This window comes from Anomaloglossus baeobatrachus, chromosome 1, assembly GCF_048569485.1.
Source record: "Anomaloglossus baeobatrachus isolate aAnoBae1 chromosome 1, aAnoBae1.hap1, whole genome shotgun sequence".
In the NCBI taxonomy this organism is placed as follows: Eukaryota; Metazoa; Chordata; class Amphibia; order Anura; family Aromobatidae; genus Anomaloglossus; species Anomaloglossus baeobatrachus.
The window spans coordinates 901,985,830-902,002,284 of NC_134353.1; the positions used below are offsets into that span (position 1 = coordinate 901,985,830).

General features: G+C 40.6%; 1 protein-coding gene across 1 annotated transcript in view; it reads left to right on the plus strand.

Annotated features, from left to right (window-relative positions):
- Positions 1 to 7,550, plus strand: part of SMAD7 (SMAD family member 7) — a 34,565-nt gene extending 27,015 nt beyond the window's left edge. Inside the window, exon 4 of the mRNA XM_075327250.1 lies at positions 4,381 to 7,550. Within this exon, the coding sequence (XP_075183365.1) occupies positions 4,381 to 4,919 (539 nt within the window). The 3' untranslated portion in view covers positions 4,920 to 7,550. The remainder of the gene's footprint in view (positions 1 to 4,380) is intronic.
- Positions 7,551 to 16,455: the final 8,905 nt, after the last annotated feature.

A 16,455-nucleotide genomic window follows, 5' to 3' on the forward strand; every position in this document is an offset into this window, starting at 1 on the left:
TATAATATATATAATATATATAATTTTTATATATATATATATATATAATTTTTATATATATATATATATATATATATATATATATATATATATATATATATATATATATATATATATATATATATATATATATATATATATATATATATATATATATATATATATATATATATATATATCTCTGAGATAGAGATTTTTATATGTGTATATATAGAGAGAGAGATAATAGAGAGCTAGATAATAGATATAATATTCTGTACCCTGCCAGCTGGGGCTGCTGTGGAGCATTTCTTAATTCCTGTCCAAAACTCCTTCCCTGATAGTCTCACCCCGTGCACCTTTAAGAAGGCGTCTTTTTTCCTTTCCGGAGGCCAATCACAGTTGAGGCATTGTTTCCAATCGAAATGACTAGACATCCAGTCAACACCGCTGTCCCTTAAAACGGAACTGAGTAGACATATTTATAGTGTACCTTGGCTACGAACCATTAAAAAGTTTGGCAATTACCTGGAAGAAAAAAAAAAAAAACGTCCTTGGAACTCGATGTCATTGAAGAAGCTGGTAAAAAATTCATTCATAAACTGCGCCCTCTGTTCCTATAACTGGCCCCGTTCATTGCCAGCCAGGGGTAGCTCGCTCTCTACACGCTGCCAATTAAATAAGCCTTTGTATGTGGCAATGAGCGGCTTGTTATGTGGGATTCACTAATGCACAGACAAACACACAGCCCGGTCTAGCTCCATCCCCTACCACCACTGCCGCCGCCGAACCTCCTCCTTTCCTGGAACGGTTCCTTTCATGTTTGGGAGTAGAGAAAGGATGTGAAAATAAATAAAAAGGAAGAATTTAAAATAAAAAAAGATGAAAAAATACTTTTTTTTTTTTTTTTTCCCTTGGAACATTCACAAAAAAGGTTCAGTTTCTCAAACTTTTTACTATAATATTTACTAATATTTAGAAATTATGGAGGTTTTTTTTCCCTTTTGGGGGGATTTGGGGACTTGAACTGTTCTCATGGTCAGTTTATGGCCTCCTCTTTTTCTTATGTGCCAAAAAGGTGAGGGGTATATTTTTGCCCTGGGTGGTTGCAGCATGAATTAGTCTAGACGGCAGGGGGCGTCTGGTGCCCCTGCTGAAAAAAATAAAGTGACCATGGGCCAATGGAGCTGACAGACAATAGTATTAGATGTGCAAATGATGGCCATGTCTTTTGGAGGTGGCTGGAGTATTTAGGACAGACCTAGGGGGGGGGGCCCGCAGGATTAATACCCCTAAGTGTTTTTATTGTCTCTAGATTGTCTTTATGGACCATTGTATATAGTGTCTTTTTTTTTGTCTTGATTTTCTATATAGACTATATTGTTGTCTATAGTATCTTTGTCTAGTTTTTTTATATTGACTATTGTTATTGTCTATAGTGACTGTCTAGATTGTCTACAGTATATTCATTATTGTTTTTGTCTATAGTGTCTCTATTGTCTAGATTGCCTATATTGACTATTGTGTTTTTGTTTATAGTATCTTTGGCTAGATTCTCTATATTCACCATATTGTTTTTTGTCTATAGTACCTTTTACTGGCTAGATTTTCTATATTGACTATTGTTTTTATTGTCAATAGTGACTTTGTCTAGATTCTCTATATTCACCATGTTTTTTTGTCTATCGTGCCGTTTGTCAACTATATTGTATTTATTGTCTACATTGCCTTTTTGTTGTTTTGTTTTTTTTTTGTTTTTTATTTTGTTTATTCCTGGAGCCATAGAAAAGGGCCCAGGCCCACCAATAACTTTTTTTTTTTTGTCTGTAACTTTAGGCCAGGAAAAGGTTAACAGGAGAATAGGTTACACTCACCAAGCCTGCAATTTATTTGGGCTAGGCAATTACAATAATCTGAAAACTCCTCTCTTTACTGACGTCTGTCTGAAAATTGCAGGGTGTACTGGCAGGGCCCTTAAGATGAAAGGCAAAAAAAAAAAAATGTAGTCTTAAGGATTTTCTTTCACGCAACAGGCAGGCTGCAGCTTTTCCATTTACAGATATTTCCTGCCTGTTTTTATTTTTTTACTATTTCTATCTTGTATTAGTGTTTTGCTTTGGAGTCTGAATCTTTTTTTTTTTTTTTTTTTTTTTTTATATATATATTTTATTACTATTTCTATCTTGTATGATTAGTGTTTTGCTTTGGAGTCTTTGAATCCTTTTTTTATTTAATTTTATTTTTTTTACTATTTCTTTCTTGTATTATTAGTGTTTTTTGCTTTGGAGTCTTTGAATCCTTTTTTTTTTTTTTTTTGTCCTCCACAATAAGGGTTAAATGGCTTATTTCCCCACCACCGCCCCCCCCCCCCTTTTCCCTACTGTGCCTCTAGCCCCTACGCACACAAAAAAAAGCCTTCTGAACTTTGTAACTTTTCGCTTTTGAGTCTGCTTTATAGGGTTTCTTTTGTTTTTCTGTAGCGCGTGGTTGTTTGTTTTTGTTGTATTGTGTTCTGACCACTTGTAACTTTTTTTTGCTTTTTATGCTTTTTTTTTTTCTTCTGAGTTTCTGTAAGAAAGCACCATAGTTTCGAAAGGTTAGGTGAAAAGTAATTTGATAGGTTTCCTAGCCCTCTCCCTACAACCCTCCCACTACTTTTTTTTTTTTTTTTTTTTTTTTTTTTCCTTGCTTCTGCCTTTTTTGGTGCCAGGTTTCAATTGGATAGAGATATTTGAAGAAAGTATTGTGAGGCACAATGAAGGGGGGGGATACCGAGGCCGCAGAGTACACACACCTAAGCTTGTCTGAATTCCTCCTGCTTATTTGATATGGAATTTTTCGAAACCCTCCATCCCCTATACAACGCCTCCCCTCCCCCATCTAGATATCATCAGTTCTTTGTACCAGAGCTTCTCAAGTACTAAATTGCCTTTAGTGTATTTTGAAGAAAGTGTTTTTAGGGCTATTTTAACTGACTTTTTTTCTTTTGTTTTCTTACATATGGTCTTTTTGCTACTTTTGGCATTGTATGGAGGGACTCTTTTGCACGTATTGATGCGTGGACAATGTATTTCTAAGAACAAAACAAAAACATTTACAATTAATACTTCAGCGCACAGCTTCCGCTCCCCACCCCGAACACCAGAAACCACAATTTTAATGAGCCGGGTTACGTGTCTAGCTGAACACACCCTCTTATTACATAGGACCAGACTTCAAGAGTAAACATATATTTGTAAATATTTTATTATCTTTTCACTGAAGATCTGACCCTGTGATACAATGTACAGTGTCAGTGTGCAGCTTGAATAACAGGGTAAATTTGGTGTCCTCTAAATAACTCAACACACAGCTATTAATGTCTAAACCACTGGTAACAAAAGCGAGTACACTTGTACCCTCAGTTTCTTTAACGAGGCAGTGGTAGTCTTGGAGGTGTGTGGGGCAGTTATGTTGGGTCATGCTCGTCCTCAGTATGATCTGTAGCGCCCTACAGCCAAAAGCACTCATGCAGCCCCAAACCATAACTTTCCCACCACCATGCTTCACTGTAGACAGGACACACTTGTCTTCAAACCATGACACTCCACCATCATGCCTGAGTGTAGGCAAGACACACTGGTCTTCAAATCATTACACTTCCACCATCATGCCTGACTAGGCAAGACAAACTGGTCTTCAAACAATGACCCTCCACCACCATGCTGGATTGTAGGCAGGACACCCTTGACTTGAAACCATGACACACTCCCACCACCATGCCTGACTGTAGGCAGGACACATTTGTCTTTGTCCTCACTGGGTTGCCACCACCACACATGCTTGAGAACATCTGAGCCAAATAAGTTTATCTTGGTCTCATCAGATCACAGGACATGGTTCCAGTAATCCAGGTCCTAAGTCTGCTTGTCTTCGGCAAACTGCGAGCTTTCTTGTGTATCATCTTTTAGAAGAGGCTTCTTTCTGGGACAGCTATGCAGACACCCCCCCCCAAGGTTTGGGTATTAAGAACACTTAAGAAGAGGCTTCCTTTTGGGATGACACACACACACACACACACACACACACACACACACACACACACACACACACACACACACACACACACACACACACACACACCCCCCACGTTTGGTTACTAAGAACACTTAAGAGGCTTCCTTCTGGGATGACATATACACAAGCACACACCAAGCTTTGGGTATTAGGGATACTATTGCCTTTCTTTCCTACTTTTCTATTGGTACATTGTTATATGTAATGACAAAAACTAATCATTTTTATTTCAATGCCTGTAATACCAGATTGCAGCCTCCAGGTGTCACTGTGCAATATATGTATGTGCATAATTGTAAGAAAATGGTTTTTTTTCTAATGTTCAATTTTTCTGTTCTTTTACAGATTCTCAACTTCTCCAGGAGTCTGGGGACCTGTCCCATTGGTGCGTGGTTGCATACTGGGAAGAAAAGACACGGGTGGGTCGATTATATTCTGTCCAAGAACCTTCCCTGGATATCTTTTATGACCTACCTCAAGGGAACGGCTTCTGTATTGGACAACTAAACTCGGACAACAAAAGTCAGCTGGTGCAAAAAGTACGTAGCAAGATTGGATATGGGATCCAGCTGACCAAGGAGGTGGATGGCGTTTGGGTTTATAATCGCAGCAGTTATCCCATCTTCATTAAGTCGGCCACACTGGACAACCCTGACTCTAGGACGTTGCTGGTCCATAAAGTGTTTCCTGGATTCTCCATCAAAGCTTTTGACTACGAGAAAGCTTACAGTTTGCAAAGGCCTAACGACCACGAATTCATGCAACAGCCGTGGACTGGATTTACTGTACAGATAAGCTTCGTGAAAGGCTGGGGACAGTGCTACACGAGACAGTTTATCAGCAGCTGCCCCTGCTGGTTGGAGGTGATATTTAATAACCGATGACTTGGAAACGAGTGGACTTTAGGACTCTCTGACTACATGCTGCTAATATTTCCTTCCGAGTGCTTGCTTCTTTGTGCAAAATGTTTGTTTTTTTTCACGTTTTTTTGTTTGTTTTTTTGTTTTGAGAAATAGCTTATGTCAAGATTTTTTTTTTTTTTTTTTTTTTTTGGCGGGTGGGTATTTTTTTTTTTTTTGAACAAGTGTGAATGAGAGAGGGGGAGGGAAAGTGGCGGATGGGAACTCCTTCATGGCAACATATTTTGTAGAATGCAAAAAGGGGGGGTAAATCAGTATTTATTTTTGTGTCGAGTTGACCCCCCCATGTCACCATTGATTCGTTCTTCCTGATGTCTGGGTACAGAAAGGCGAATAGCCAAAATGTTTTCGGCAGTTGAGGCCTCTCCAAATATCTTGCAGATCATGATGGCATCTGGAGAACCACCACTTTGTCCTTTGTCAACTTTTTGGGATGGTCCAAGCCACCAAATTGCTCTTGGACTGCCTAACTTGAGGTCTAGGTGGCTTCCAATGGGGTAACCCAAAATTGATACATATATTTTAATTTTTGGCCAAATTTTTTGAGAAGGAGCTGCCAAGGGCCTCCACATACCTTGCAGATCATGATGGAACCTGGAGAACCACCACTTTGTCCTACGTCACGTATTTGAGATGGTCCAAGCCACCAAATTGATCTTGGACTACCTAACTCAAGGTCTAGGTGGCTTCCAACGCAAAACTACATTTTTTATTTTTTTTTTTATTATTGGCCAAATTTTTTAAGCCAGCTAACAGTTTGATCCTAGAAGGAGCTGCCAAGGGCCTTCAAAAACGTTACAGATCATGATGGGACCTGGAAAACCACCAATGTCAAGTTTTTGAGATGGTCCAAGAAGTTTTTGAGATGGTCCAAGCCACCAAATTGATCTTGGACTACCTAACTCAAGGTCTAGGTGGCTTCCAATGGGTAACCCAAAATCATATACGGTATATATATTTTTTTTTAAATTTTTGGCTATTTTTATTTTGAGCCAGTTAACAATATGATTCTAGGAGAAGCTGCCAAGGGCCTCCAAATATCTTTCAGATCATGATGGTGTATGAAGAACCACCATGTTGTCCTATGTCAAGTTTTTGAGATGGTCCAAGAGGTTTTTGAGATGGTTCAAGCCACCAAATTGCTCTTGGACTACCAAACTTAAGGTCTAGGTGGCTTCCAACCCTAAACTATAGATTTCCTTAATCTTTGGCCAATTTTTTTGAGCCAGTTAACACTATAATCCCAAAAGGAGCTGCCTAGGGCCTGAGTTGGGGGTTCTTCATGATGTAAGATGGTCACCTCTTGTTGGCGTAACCTTGCTGATTGCAGATGGTCAGTCTGGAGAGTAAGAGTCTGGAGTGCAGTGACTGATTTATTTTGATAAAGACCAAACCGAAAACTGCCAACTTCCCGACAAGCCCCACTGCCCCCCCTCCCCCCCAGTATGTCATCAACATTTTTTTTGTTGCTGTTTGTTTTTTCTTTTTCGGCAGCGCATTAGGTTTGTTGTTTTAAATAAGCCGATGCCCAATAAAGCTGCCGCTCTTTCTTCTAAAGCCACGGTCATATTTATCACCTTTTCACTTTTCTCATATATACATATGTATAGCTAAACCTGGTTATATACATATAGAAGTTTTCAATCCTTTCAGCCGTTCTGAAAGGCTCTCGATGGTCAATGAGTTAATTTATGATTTAGGATAGAAGTGAGCAGACTGTGCAGCGGTGTAGTGTCAACCCTTAAAAGGGGTTACCCAAGATTGGAAAATCCTGCCTGCTTTCAAGGACTATGCGTGCAATCAGGTTTTTTTTCTGCTGAGTTTTTAGAGCATAAACTCGGAAAAACTTGGAGATTCCGCTTCAAAAATTCAGCAAAAAGACTATGCACATACCCTCAGTCTGTTCACATTGGGTTTTATTGAGTTCTTGGAGTGGAAACTCTCTAACAACTCAAGAAAAAGTCTGTGTGAACAGACCTTTACAGTGCCATACCTTTGCACAAGTCTACCAGAGATGCAATACCAAACACAACCTATGGGCAAAAGTGGCGCTGTTTGTTACAAAATGCAGGGTTTTTTTTTTTGTTTTTTTTTCAATCCTGTACAACCCCTTTTGATTACCCTAAGGCTATGTGTCCACGGTAGAATGTACCTGCGGATTTTTCTGCATGAAAATCCGCGACTTTCGCGGCAAATCCGCACCCGCGGATTTGCCGCGGATTTCTTTTTTTTTTTTCCCCATTCTATACCCAAAATCCGCACCAAAATCCGCAACAAAGAATTGACATGCTGCAGATTTTTCCGCATCAAAATCCGCGGCAAATCCGCAGCGGAACAATCCGCAGCATGGACACAGCATTTCCAAAATGCCATTGAAATGGCTTGGAAGTGCAGCTGCTGCAGATTTTCAGGAAATCCGCGGTAAATCCGCAGCGTGGGCACATAGCCTAAATGTCCATTTACATGCAGCAATTTTTTTTTTCTGGATTAATAGACCCCCTCCCGCCAGAAAATATTTTGACTGTGGAAAAAGTTTAACACCCTTTCTACTACTGGGTGGATTGCTAAAGTTTTCGCATAGCCTATATTATATTATATAGATATATATAATATATATATATATATATATATATATATATATATATATATATATGAGATATATATATATGAGATATATATATATATGAGATATATATATATAGAGATATATATATATAGAGATATATATATATAGAGATATATATATATAGAGATATATATATATATATATATATATATATATATATATATATATATATATATATATATATATATATATATATATATATATATAGATAGATAGATAGATAGATAGATAGATAGATAGATAGATAGATAGATAGATAGATAGATAGATAGATAGATAGATAGATAGATAGATAGATAGATAGATAGATAGATAGATAGATAGATAGATAGATAGATAGATAGATAGAGATATAGATAGTATGCGAATAAAAAGGATTTTGAGTGCCTCCGTTCTGTATGGCACTATATTTTGGAAACCGTGGCCAATAATTATATCGCTATAATACAGTGCTCAAGAAGCATACCCCTATAATATGGTGCCCAAAAAGCATAAAGCTATAATATTGTGCCCAAGAATCATACCGCTATACTGCAGTGTCCAAGAATTATAACACTGTAATCCAGTGCCCAAGAATTATACCGCTGTAATCTGGTGCCCAAGAAGCATACCGCTAAATTGCGGTTCCCAAGAATCATACCGCTAAATTGCGGTTCCCAAGAATCATACCGCTATATTGCGGTGCCCAAGAACTATACCGCTATAATTCTGTGCCCAAAAATCATACTACTATAATACAGTGCCCAAAAAGCATGCCACTATAATACAGTGCACAAGAATTATACCGCTATATTACAGTGCCCAAGAATCATACCGCTATACTGCAGTGTCCAAGAATTATACGGCTGTAATCTGGTGCCCAAGAAGCATATTGCTATAATATGGTCCCATGACTCATACCGCTATAGTGCGGTGACGAAGAATCAAACCGCTATAATACAGTGCCCAAAAAGCATACCGCTTTAATATAGTGTACAAAAATTTTACCGCTATAATATGGTGCACAAGAATTTATACCGCTATAATATAGTGCCCAAAAAGCATACTACTATAATACAGTGCTTAAAAAGCGTACTGCGGTGCCCAAGAATTATACTGGTAAAATACAGTGCCCGAGAAGCATACCGCTATAATACGCTCAAGTAGACCATGCAGGGAGTCCAAGACCTTTTTCGGCCATGTGCATGAGCTTTTACCAATCTTCACGACATGTCAATGGGCCTTTATTTACCAGCTATAAGGACCACGTTTTCTTATGGTAATGGGTGAACGTATACGCTTGACACTACAGTGGCTGCACAGTCTGTCCTCACTGGCTTTGACACATAGGTTAGGGATTCTACAGAATAGATTTCTGTATCGTACAGTATTTGCTATTTTCCTCCTAAGGTACAAGTTATGCACAGCGGACGTTCATTTCTATGTGTCGTACGTGACGTATGATGCGTTGTCATTAGTTATGGCTCAATGAGCACGATTAATTAACATAAGCTATTTTTCTAAAAACCGAAGTTTAAATGAACAAGAGTAGGCACTCTTTGGATCTTTAAAGCAATGTAGTGCTTTGGAAAAAAAACAAAAAAAAATGGACTCCTTTAAAAATAAAAAAAAAATGAAAAAAAACTGAGATTTATTAAAGAAAATGTATTTTATGTTATATATAAATATATTATTACTTGTAAATAGAAAGACGTTTTATAAGCATCATTATTTATGTATTGTGCAATGTGTATAAACGAGAAAAATTAAAAAGATGCACTTTGCTTAATATAAATGCAAATAACAAATGCCAAATTAAAAAAAGACAAAATCTAAATCCTTGACTTTTATCTGTTTTTACAAAAAAATGATGTTATTTCGTCGTGTGAATGAGGGCGGGCTGCAATAACTGGCATGGCCAGACTGGTATGGGTGGCGCTGTGCTCTGGATTAAACAGTGTGCTGCAGCTTTTTGGTTGGTAGGGATCAGACCCCAGTGATAATAATCATGGCTTTTCCGAAGAGTGGACTGTCAAGGGAAAAAACAAAATGGTTTAGTTCCCCTTTAAGATATAGTAATCACAGGATTGTTTTGCCATCACTTCCAATTTTTTTTTTTTTTACCTGGTGTAAATGCCGCTGTTCTCCTGAATCCGGCGTGGTCTTCCTTTTTTCCCTGTGCCTCTCCGTTCCAGAGATACAGCCATTTCTTCCCTGTATAAAAATTAATCTTGTTAGCCAAGTGGGCTTTGCCGTCTACTGTTAAGTCCACGCCCACGCTTAAGATCAAAGTTATATACAGGGAAGAAGGGACTATACCTCCAGAAAGGAGAGGCTCAGGAACAAAGTAAAAATATTTCCGAATTTAGGAGAACGGCATTTACACCAGGTAAAAAAAATTGGAAGTGAGAGCTCCCCTTTAAGGGATAAAGGTTATGTGAACAGAGCTAAGGTGTGGTAAGATACTGTAGATGCCAAATACTCCTTTTTTGGGGGAAAGCTTTGGGTCGAGTTACCCTTAGTACAGATTTTAATTACCGTATTTTTCGGATTATAAGACGCACTTTTCCTCACAAAAATTCGGGAGGAAAATGAGGGGTGCGTCTTAAAATCCGAATATAGCTTTACCTGGGGGTCCTGTCTGGGCGGCCGGGTGCCTGTGGCTGCGTGCGGGTAGCAGCCAGGTACCTGTGCGGGCGGCAGCCGGGTGCCTGTGCCTCCGTGCGGGCGGCAGCCGGGTGCCTGTGCCTCCGTGTGGGCGGCAGCCGGGTGCCTGTCGGTGCCGGCTGCCTCTCTGTGCGGGTGGGCGGGTAGCCTCCTGGCTGCTACTCTGTGCGGGCAGGCGGGCGGCTGTGCAGCAGGTTACCCTGTTAGTGTGTCTGCGGTCCCGGTTCAAATGATGGCGCCGGGAGCGGGCGCGTGCGCAGATGGAGCTCTTGGATGAGAGCTCCATCTGCGCATGCGCTGCTCCAGGCGCCATCATTTGAACCGGGACCGCAGACACTGGGACACTCACTGCACCGGCCTGCTGCACCACGGACCCCGCAGCACCTGCCGCCATCACGGACCCCGCGGCTCCTGCCGCCACGGACCCCGGCGCCCCTGCCACCATGGATGACGCCGCCACTGACCCGCCGCACCTGCCAGCACAACCTCTACCTCCCGTGACCCCGCTTCACCACCAGTGCTGCCCCCTTCAGGTAAGACAACACCGGAGTATAAGCCGGACCCCATTTTTATTTTTTTATGTTGAAATTTGGGGTGCGTCTTATAATCCGGTGCGTCTTATAAAGCGAAAAATACGGTAGATTGTTCTTATATTGTATTTCTAGTGACAGTCTGACTGTCTCTGTTAGGAAATGGAATAGATGTTACCATGTGTAGATCTGGTTTAGAAATCCCATTTTTATACTCCCAATTAGGAACTTGTGAGTTAATAGCGGGGAGAGTTTCTCTGGTCTGGATGCCCAGTGTGTACAGACTCTCGTGCTCTGGAGGACAAAGACCACTGGTTTGACCAGACATTGTGCAATGCTAAATTTGCCCTCTGGTGGTACTGCAGGGAAACAGAAAATATACTGGCCAATTTTGCCACACAGCTGATCAATGGTGGTCCAAGCAGGGGGACATGTTGTACTTGGCTTGTCAAGGAACTCTTGTAACAAGTAGGGATTTAAAAAGACAGATAATACATGGATGCAAAACCTGGACGATAAAGGAACAAGACAGAAGAAGAATCAACGCCTTCGAAATGTGATAAATGTGATTGGAAAAGGATGTCATCAATACCATGGATGGTAAGAAGAACAAACCTCAATTTTGGAGCAAATCAAGCCAAACTTGTCACTCGAAGCAAGGATCACCAAGTGATGACTTTCCTACATTTGGACTCCTCATATAAAGAAAGCAATCGGTGGAGAAGGTCATCATGGTCGGAAGAATAGAAGGAACAAAGTGAAGAGGAAGACCAGCAACCTGATGGCATAATACTTTTAAGATAACAGGTGGCAAGACCCTGGTGGGCCTATCTAGGCTGCACAAGATCGATCTTCCTACAGAGCGTTCATCCATCGAGTTTTCATGGCTCGAGATCGAACTGAAGGCTGTTAAAGATTGAAAAAAAAAAAAATCCCTTTAAGCATATGGCATAGAAAAAGGATACCATATATGATAGGGAATTGTGAAATTGTAAATAATTGTCACAAAAAAGTGAGTTCGACTGGTGGCAGACTACACATTTGACTATGGGGCCCATGAGTTGGAGGAACCCGGTGCCAAGATGCCTGCTCTCCACCCAGGACCGAAAAGCCCTGCTCCTTGCCCGGTGCCAAAAAGACCACTCCCTGCCCGGCGCTGAAAAAAAAAAAGCCCACTCCCTGTCCGGTGCCAAAAAGCCCTGCTCCTTGCCCGGTGCCGAAAAAAAAAAAAAAGCCCACTCCCTGTCCGGTGCCTAAAACCCCGCTTCCTGCCCGGTGCCGAAAAGCTCATTCCCTGCCCGGCGCCAAAAAGCCCCACTCCCTGCCTGGTGCCGAAAAAAAAGTCTGCTCCCCGCCCAGTGCCGAAAAAAAGCCCACTCCCTGTCCGGTGCCTAAAGCCCGGTGCCGAAAACCCCACTTTCTGCCCGGCGCCAAAAAGCCCCGCTCCTTGCCCGGGGCCGAAAAAAGGCCAGTGCCGAAAAAAAGCCCACTCCCTGTCCGTTGCCGAAAACCCTACTTCCTGCCCGGCACTGAAAAGCTCATTCCTTGCCTTGCTCGGCGCCAAAAAGCCCCAGTCTCTGCACAGTGCCGAAAAAAGCCCGCTCCCCTGCCTGGTGCCTGTCCACACCTGGACACCACCAGGTACTGACTCTCTAAGGCCCGTTTCACACACCAGGCATTTTGCCAGATCCGACACGCATGCAGTACAGTACGTTCAGTTACAGTGGAAGCGCAACACCATGTGGACAAATGCGGTTGTGCATGAAGCACACAACCATGTGCCGGATCCGGCATCAGTCGACATGCCGGATGTGTAAAACGAGCCTTACATCCCATGTGCTCAGAAACGTCAGTACATCGAGCCGGTCTTTAAGCACGTAGATGCTCGATTTATTGGCCGGTAAAGTCTGCAGCTTCTTACCCCTACTGCCCCTTCCCTTTCCTCTTTTTACTCCATTACTGTGTTACTTAAGACTGAGATTATTGTTTTATTTAATTTTTTTAACATTTGCAAACATTGTTTAGGCAAAAAGGACATCCCTGAGCCACCAGGTCGCTCTATAAAGTGTCAAGACTTCACAGAAACATGGGAGTTGCCTGCAATAAATAGAAAAAGTGAAGATTTTCCCACCAGGGACTTTGATTTCTCCTTATTATAAACAACATATAAAATATTGCAATGCACAAACCACGTGGTCAGATGTTTTATTTTGCTCCCTTGAAGTCGTCCGTGCAGCCATTTCCCTGTGACTCGCGGGCGCCGGTGACGACGTGCAGCCTCCACTTTAGAAGAAAGAAAAAAAAAAAAGTTTTTGCTTTAATCCACGTAACCCTCATGCACTCAGGGTGTCACTAAACAATTTTTTAATGTGACATGTTGCCATGGCGCCGCAGCGCTGAGACACAATAGAAACCCTCGCGTTCCATTCTTAGAATTCTGAGACGGAATCTGTAAAAAGATCACAATCCCAGATAAAAAAGACGTTTAGAAAATCACGTCGATTCGGAGAATTGTAAAGCGGATATAAGAGGACGGGGGAGTCACACAGCCGGGAGCTTGGGAGGGAAAGACTTTGGGATTAAAACAAAAAATAAAATTATATATATATATATATATATATTATTATATATATATATTATTATACACACACACTATATATATATATATATATAGTGTGTGTGTGTGTGTGTGTATAATATATATATATATATATATATAATTATACACACACGCTATATATACACACATATATATACATATATATATATATATATATGTATATATATATATATGTATATATATAGTGTGTGTGTGTATAATATATATATATATATAATTATACACACACGCTATATATACACATATATATATATGTGTATATATAGCGTGTGTGTATAATTATATATATGTGTATATATATATATCATACACACACACACACTATATATACATATATATATATATGTGTGTGTGTATATATAGCGTGTGTGTATAATATATATATATATATATATATATATATATTATACACACACGCTATATATACACACATATATATATGTATGTATGTATATATAGTGTGTGTGTGTGTGTATATAATATATATATAATATATATATATGTATATATATATATATATATATGTGTGTATATATAATAAGTATAATATTTCTGCTGTATATATGCACAAGAGTTTATGGCGTACTTCCCCTTTAAGAGGACTTTAGTTAGAAGTTTAAGTCAAGAGCAGAAAAAGTTGGTAATTAGAAACTTAAAATAAATATATACATACACACACAGATTATATATATATATATATATATATATATATATATAGATTATAGATTATATATATATATATATATATATATAGATATATATATATATATATATATATATATATATATATATATATATATATATATATATATATAATCTGTGTGTGTGTGTGTGTGTGTGTGTATATATATATAATATATATATATAAATTTACAAAAGTTTTACCAACTTTTTCTGCTCTTGCCTTTTCTAACTCAAGTCCTCTTAAAGGGGAAGTGCACCATGAACTCTTGTGCACAGGCTGTGTGTGTTACTGCAGCCTCATTTGCTTTAATACAGCTGCAATACCAGATCAAACACAATGGTGGCTCTGTTTTTAGAAGAAAGCAGACATATTTTTCTCATTTTGTAGAACCTCTTAACTACATGCAGAAATGGGACTTAATGAAATGTTCTAGGTCTAGCGCCACTCTGCCCCATGAGGTGCAGTTAGCTTAAAGTGAACCGGTCATCACGATTTTCTGTTGATCTACAAGGTGTGCAGTGACATGGCCGAGGTGAGAAGGATGGGCCGGACCACCACTGAGCAAGACACAGACGTGCAAGGTGTTCAGTGCCAGAGACACAGGTGAGGATGAGCCTTATCACCACTGAGCAACACACAGAAGAACAAGGTGTTCACTGCTCAGAGACATGGTTGCGGTAAGGAGACTGAACCTGACCACCACTGAGCAACACACAGAAGAACAAGGTGTTCACTGCTCAGAGACATGGTTGCAGTAAGGAGACTGAACCCGACCACCACTGAGCAAGACACAGACGTGCAAGGTGTTCAGTGCCAGAGACACAGCAGAAGTGAGGGGGATGAAACCTGAACACCACTGAGCAAGACACAGGAGTACAAGGTGCTCAGTGCGCTGAGACACGGCCGAGATGAGGAAGCTAGACCCGACCACCACTGAGCAAAACACAGAAGTACAAGGTGCTCAGAGACACGGCTGATTTGAGGCGTCTGAACCCTTAAATTTGTCAGCCTTTTATTCTTTCGTTTTTTTCAGGCCATGAGGGGGCAGTCTTTCACCTTTGGCTTTCATCTGCTCACAGATAATTGCTGAATCCTCTGCAGACCCTCCTCCGCTCCGCCATGTCCGTGCTGTAGATGTACAGACCTCGCTTCTTTGCTTGGAGCACTTTTTTTTTATTTTTAAACTGTTGGATGATAATTTGCGCTGTAATGATGACAGTCCGCACTCCATATATCAGGCGACACGTAGCGGGACGGAGATGAAGATGGTCGCGGAGTGGAATAATTACACTGGCAAATTCTTTTCCTCCGAATATTTGAGGGTTGGCGTAATGCTCAGCGCAAAGAATTATGGCAGAAAAATGTGACCAGCGACCGAGAGCCCCTCAAACTGTATATTCCCTGCCCGCCTAAGTACACACTGCGTCCTAAGCGTGGCCCAGCTGGCACCGCTCCTGGACTCCGGCGGCTGTCAAGCGGGGGAAACATATTACATCCAATACTTGGATGTTTAAACACAGATGTAGGGCGGCGACGGACGCAAATGTCTGTGACATGATGGGAGCCACAGTTCCGACCAATACTATATGTGCCACAGTTCTATATGGGCACTAGTAGCACTAACCTGGCCACAAATGTGACTGGCATTAGTACCTGGGCATCGCTGTAAGACAAAGGTGTGGGAACTATTTATTTTTGCACTTATGTAGCCATATTAAGGATTCTTCTCCCCCTCTGGATAAATTTGGGGGTTGAATAACATTAAACCCTTTAAAAAAATCAAGTACTGAAACCTAAGAAAAACCATCCAAGTGAGATGAAATGGTGAAAAAACATAATTCCGACTTTTTTTTTTCTTTTTTCATTTTTCTTTCTATCAATCCTGGTCCGCATATGTTCTCCATATGCTGATCCACATATGTCATCCAACCTGGTCTCCATATAATCCCCCATCTTGGTCCCCATATAATCCCCCATCTTGGTCCCCATATGTCATCCATCCTGGTCCCCATGTAATCTCCCAGCTTGGTCCCCATATGTCTTCCATCCTGGTCCCCATGTAATCTCCCAGCTTGGTCCCCATATGTCATCCATCCTGGTCCCCATATAATCTCCCAACTTGGTCCCCATATGTCTTCCATCCTGGTCTCCATATAATCCCCCATCTTGGTCCCCATATGTCTTCCATCCTGGTCTCCATATAATCCCCCATCTTGGTCCCCAGATGTCATCCATCCTGGTCCCCATGTAATCTTCCAACTTGGTCCCAATATGTCATCGATCCTGGTCTCCATATAATCCCCCGTCTTGGTCCCAATATCTCTTCCTTCCTGGTCTCCATATAATCCCCCATCTTGGTCCCCATATGACATCCAGTATGGTCCCCATATAAT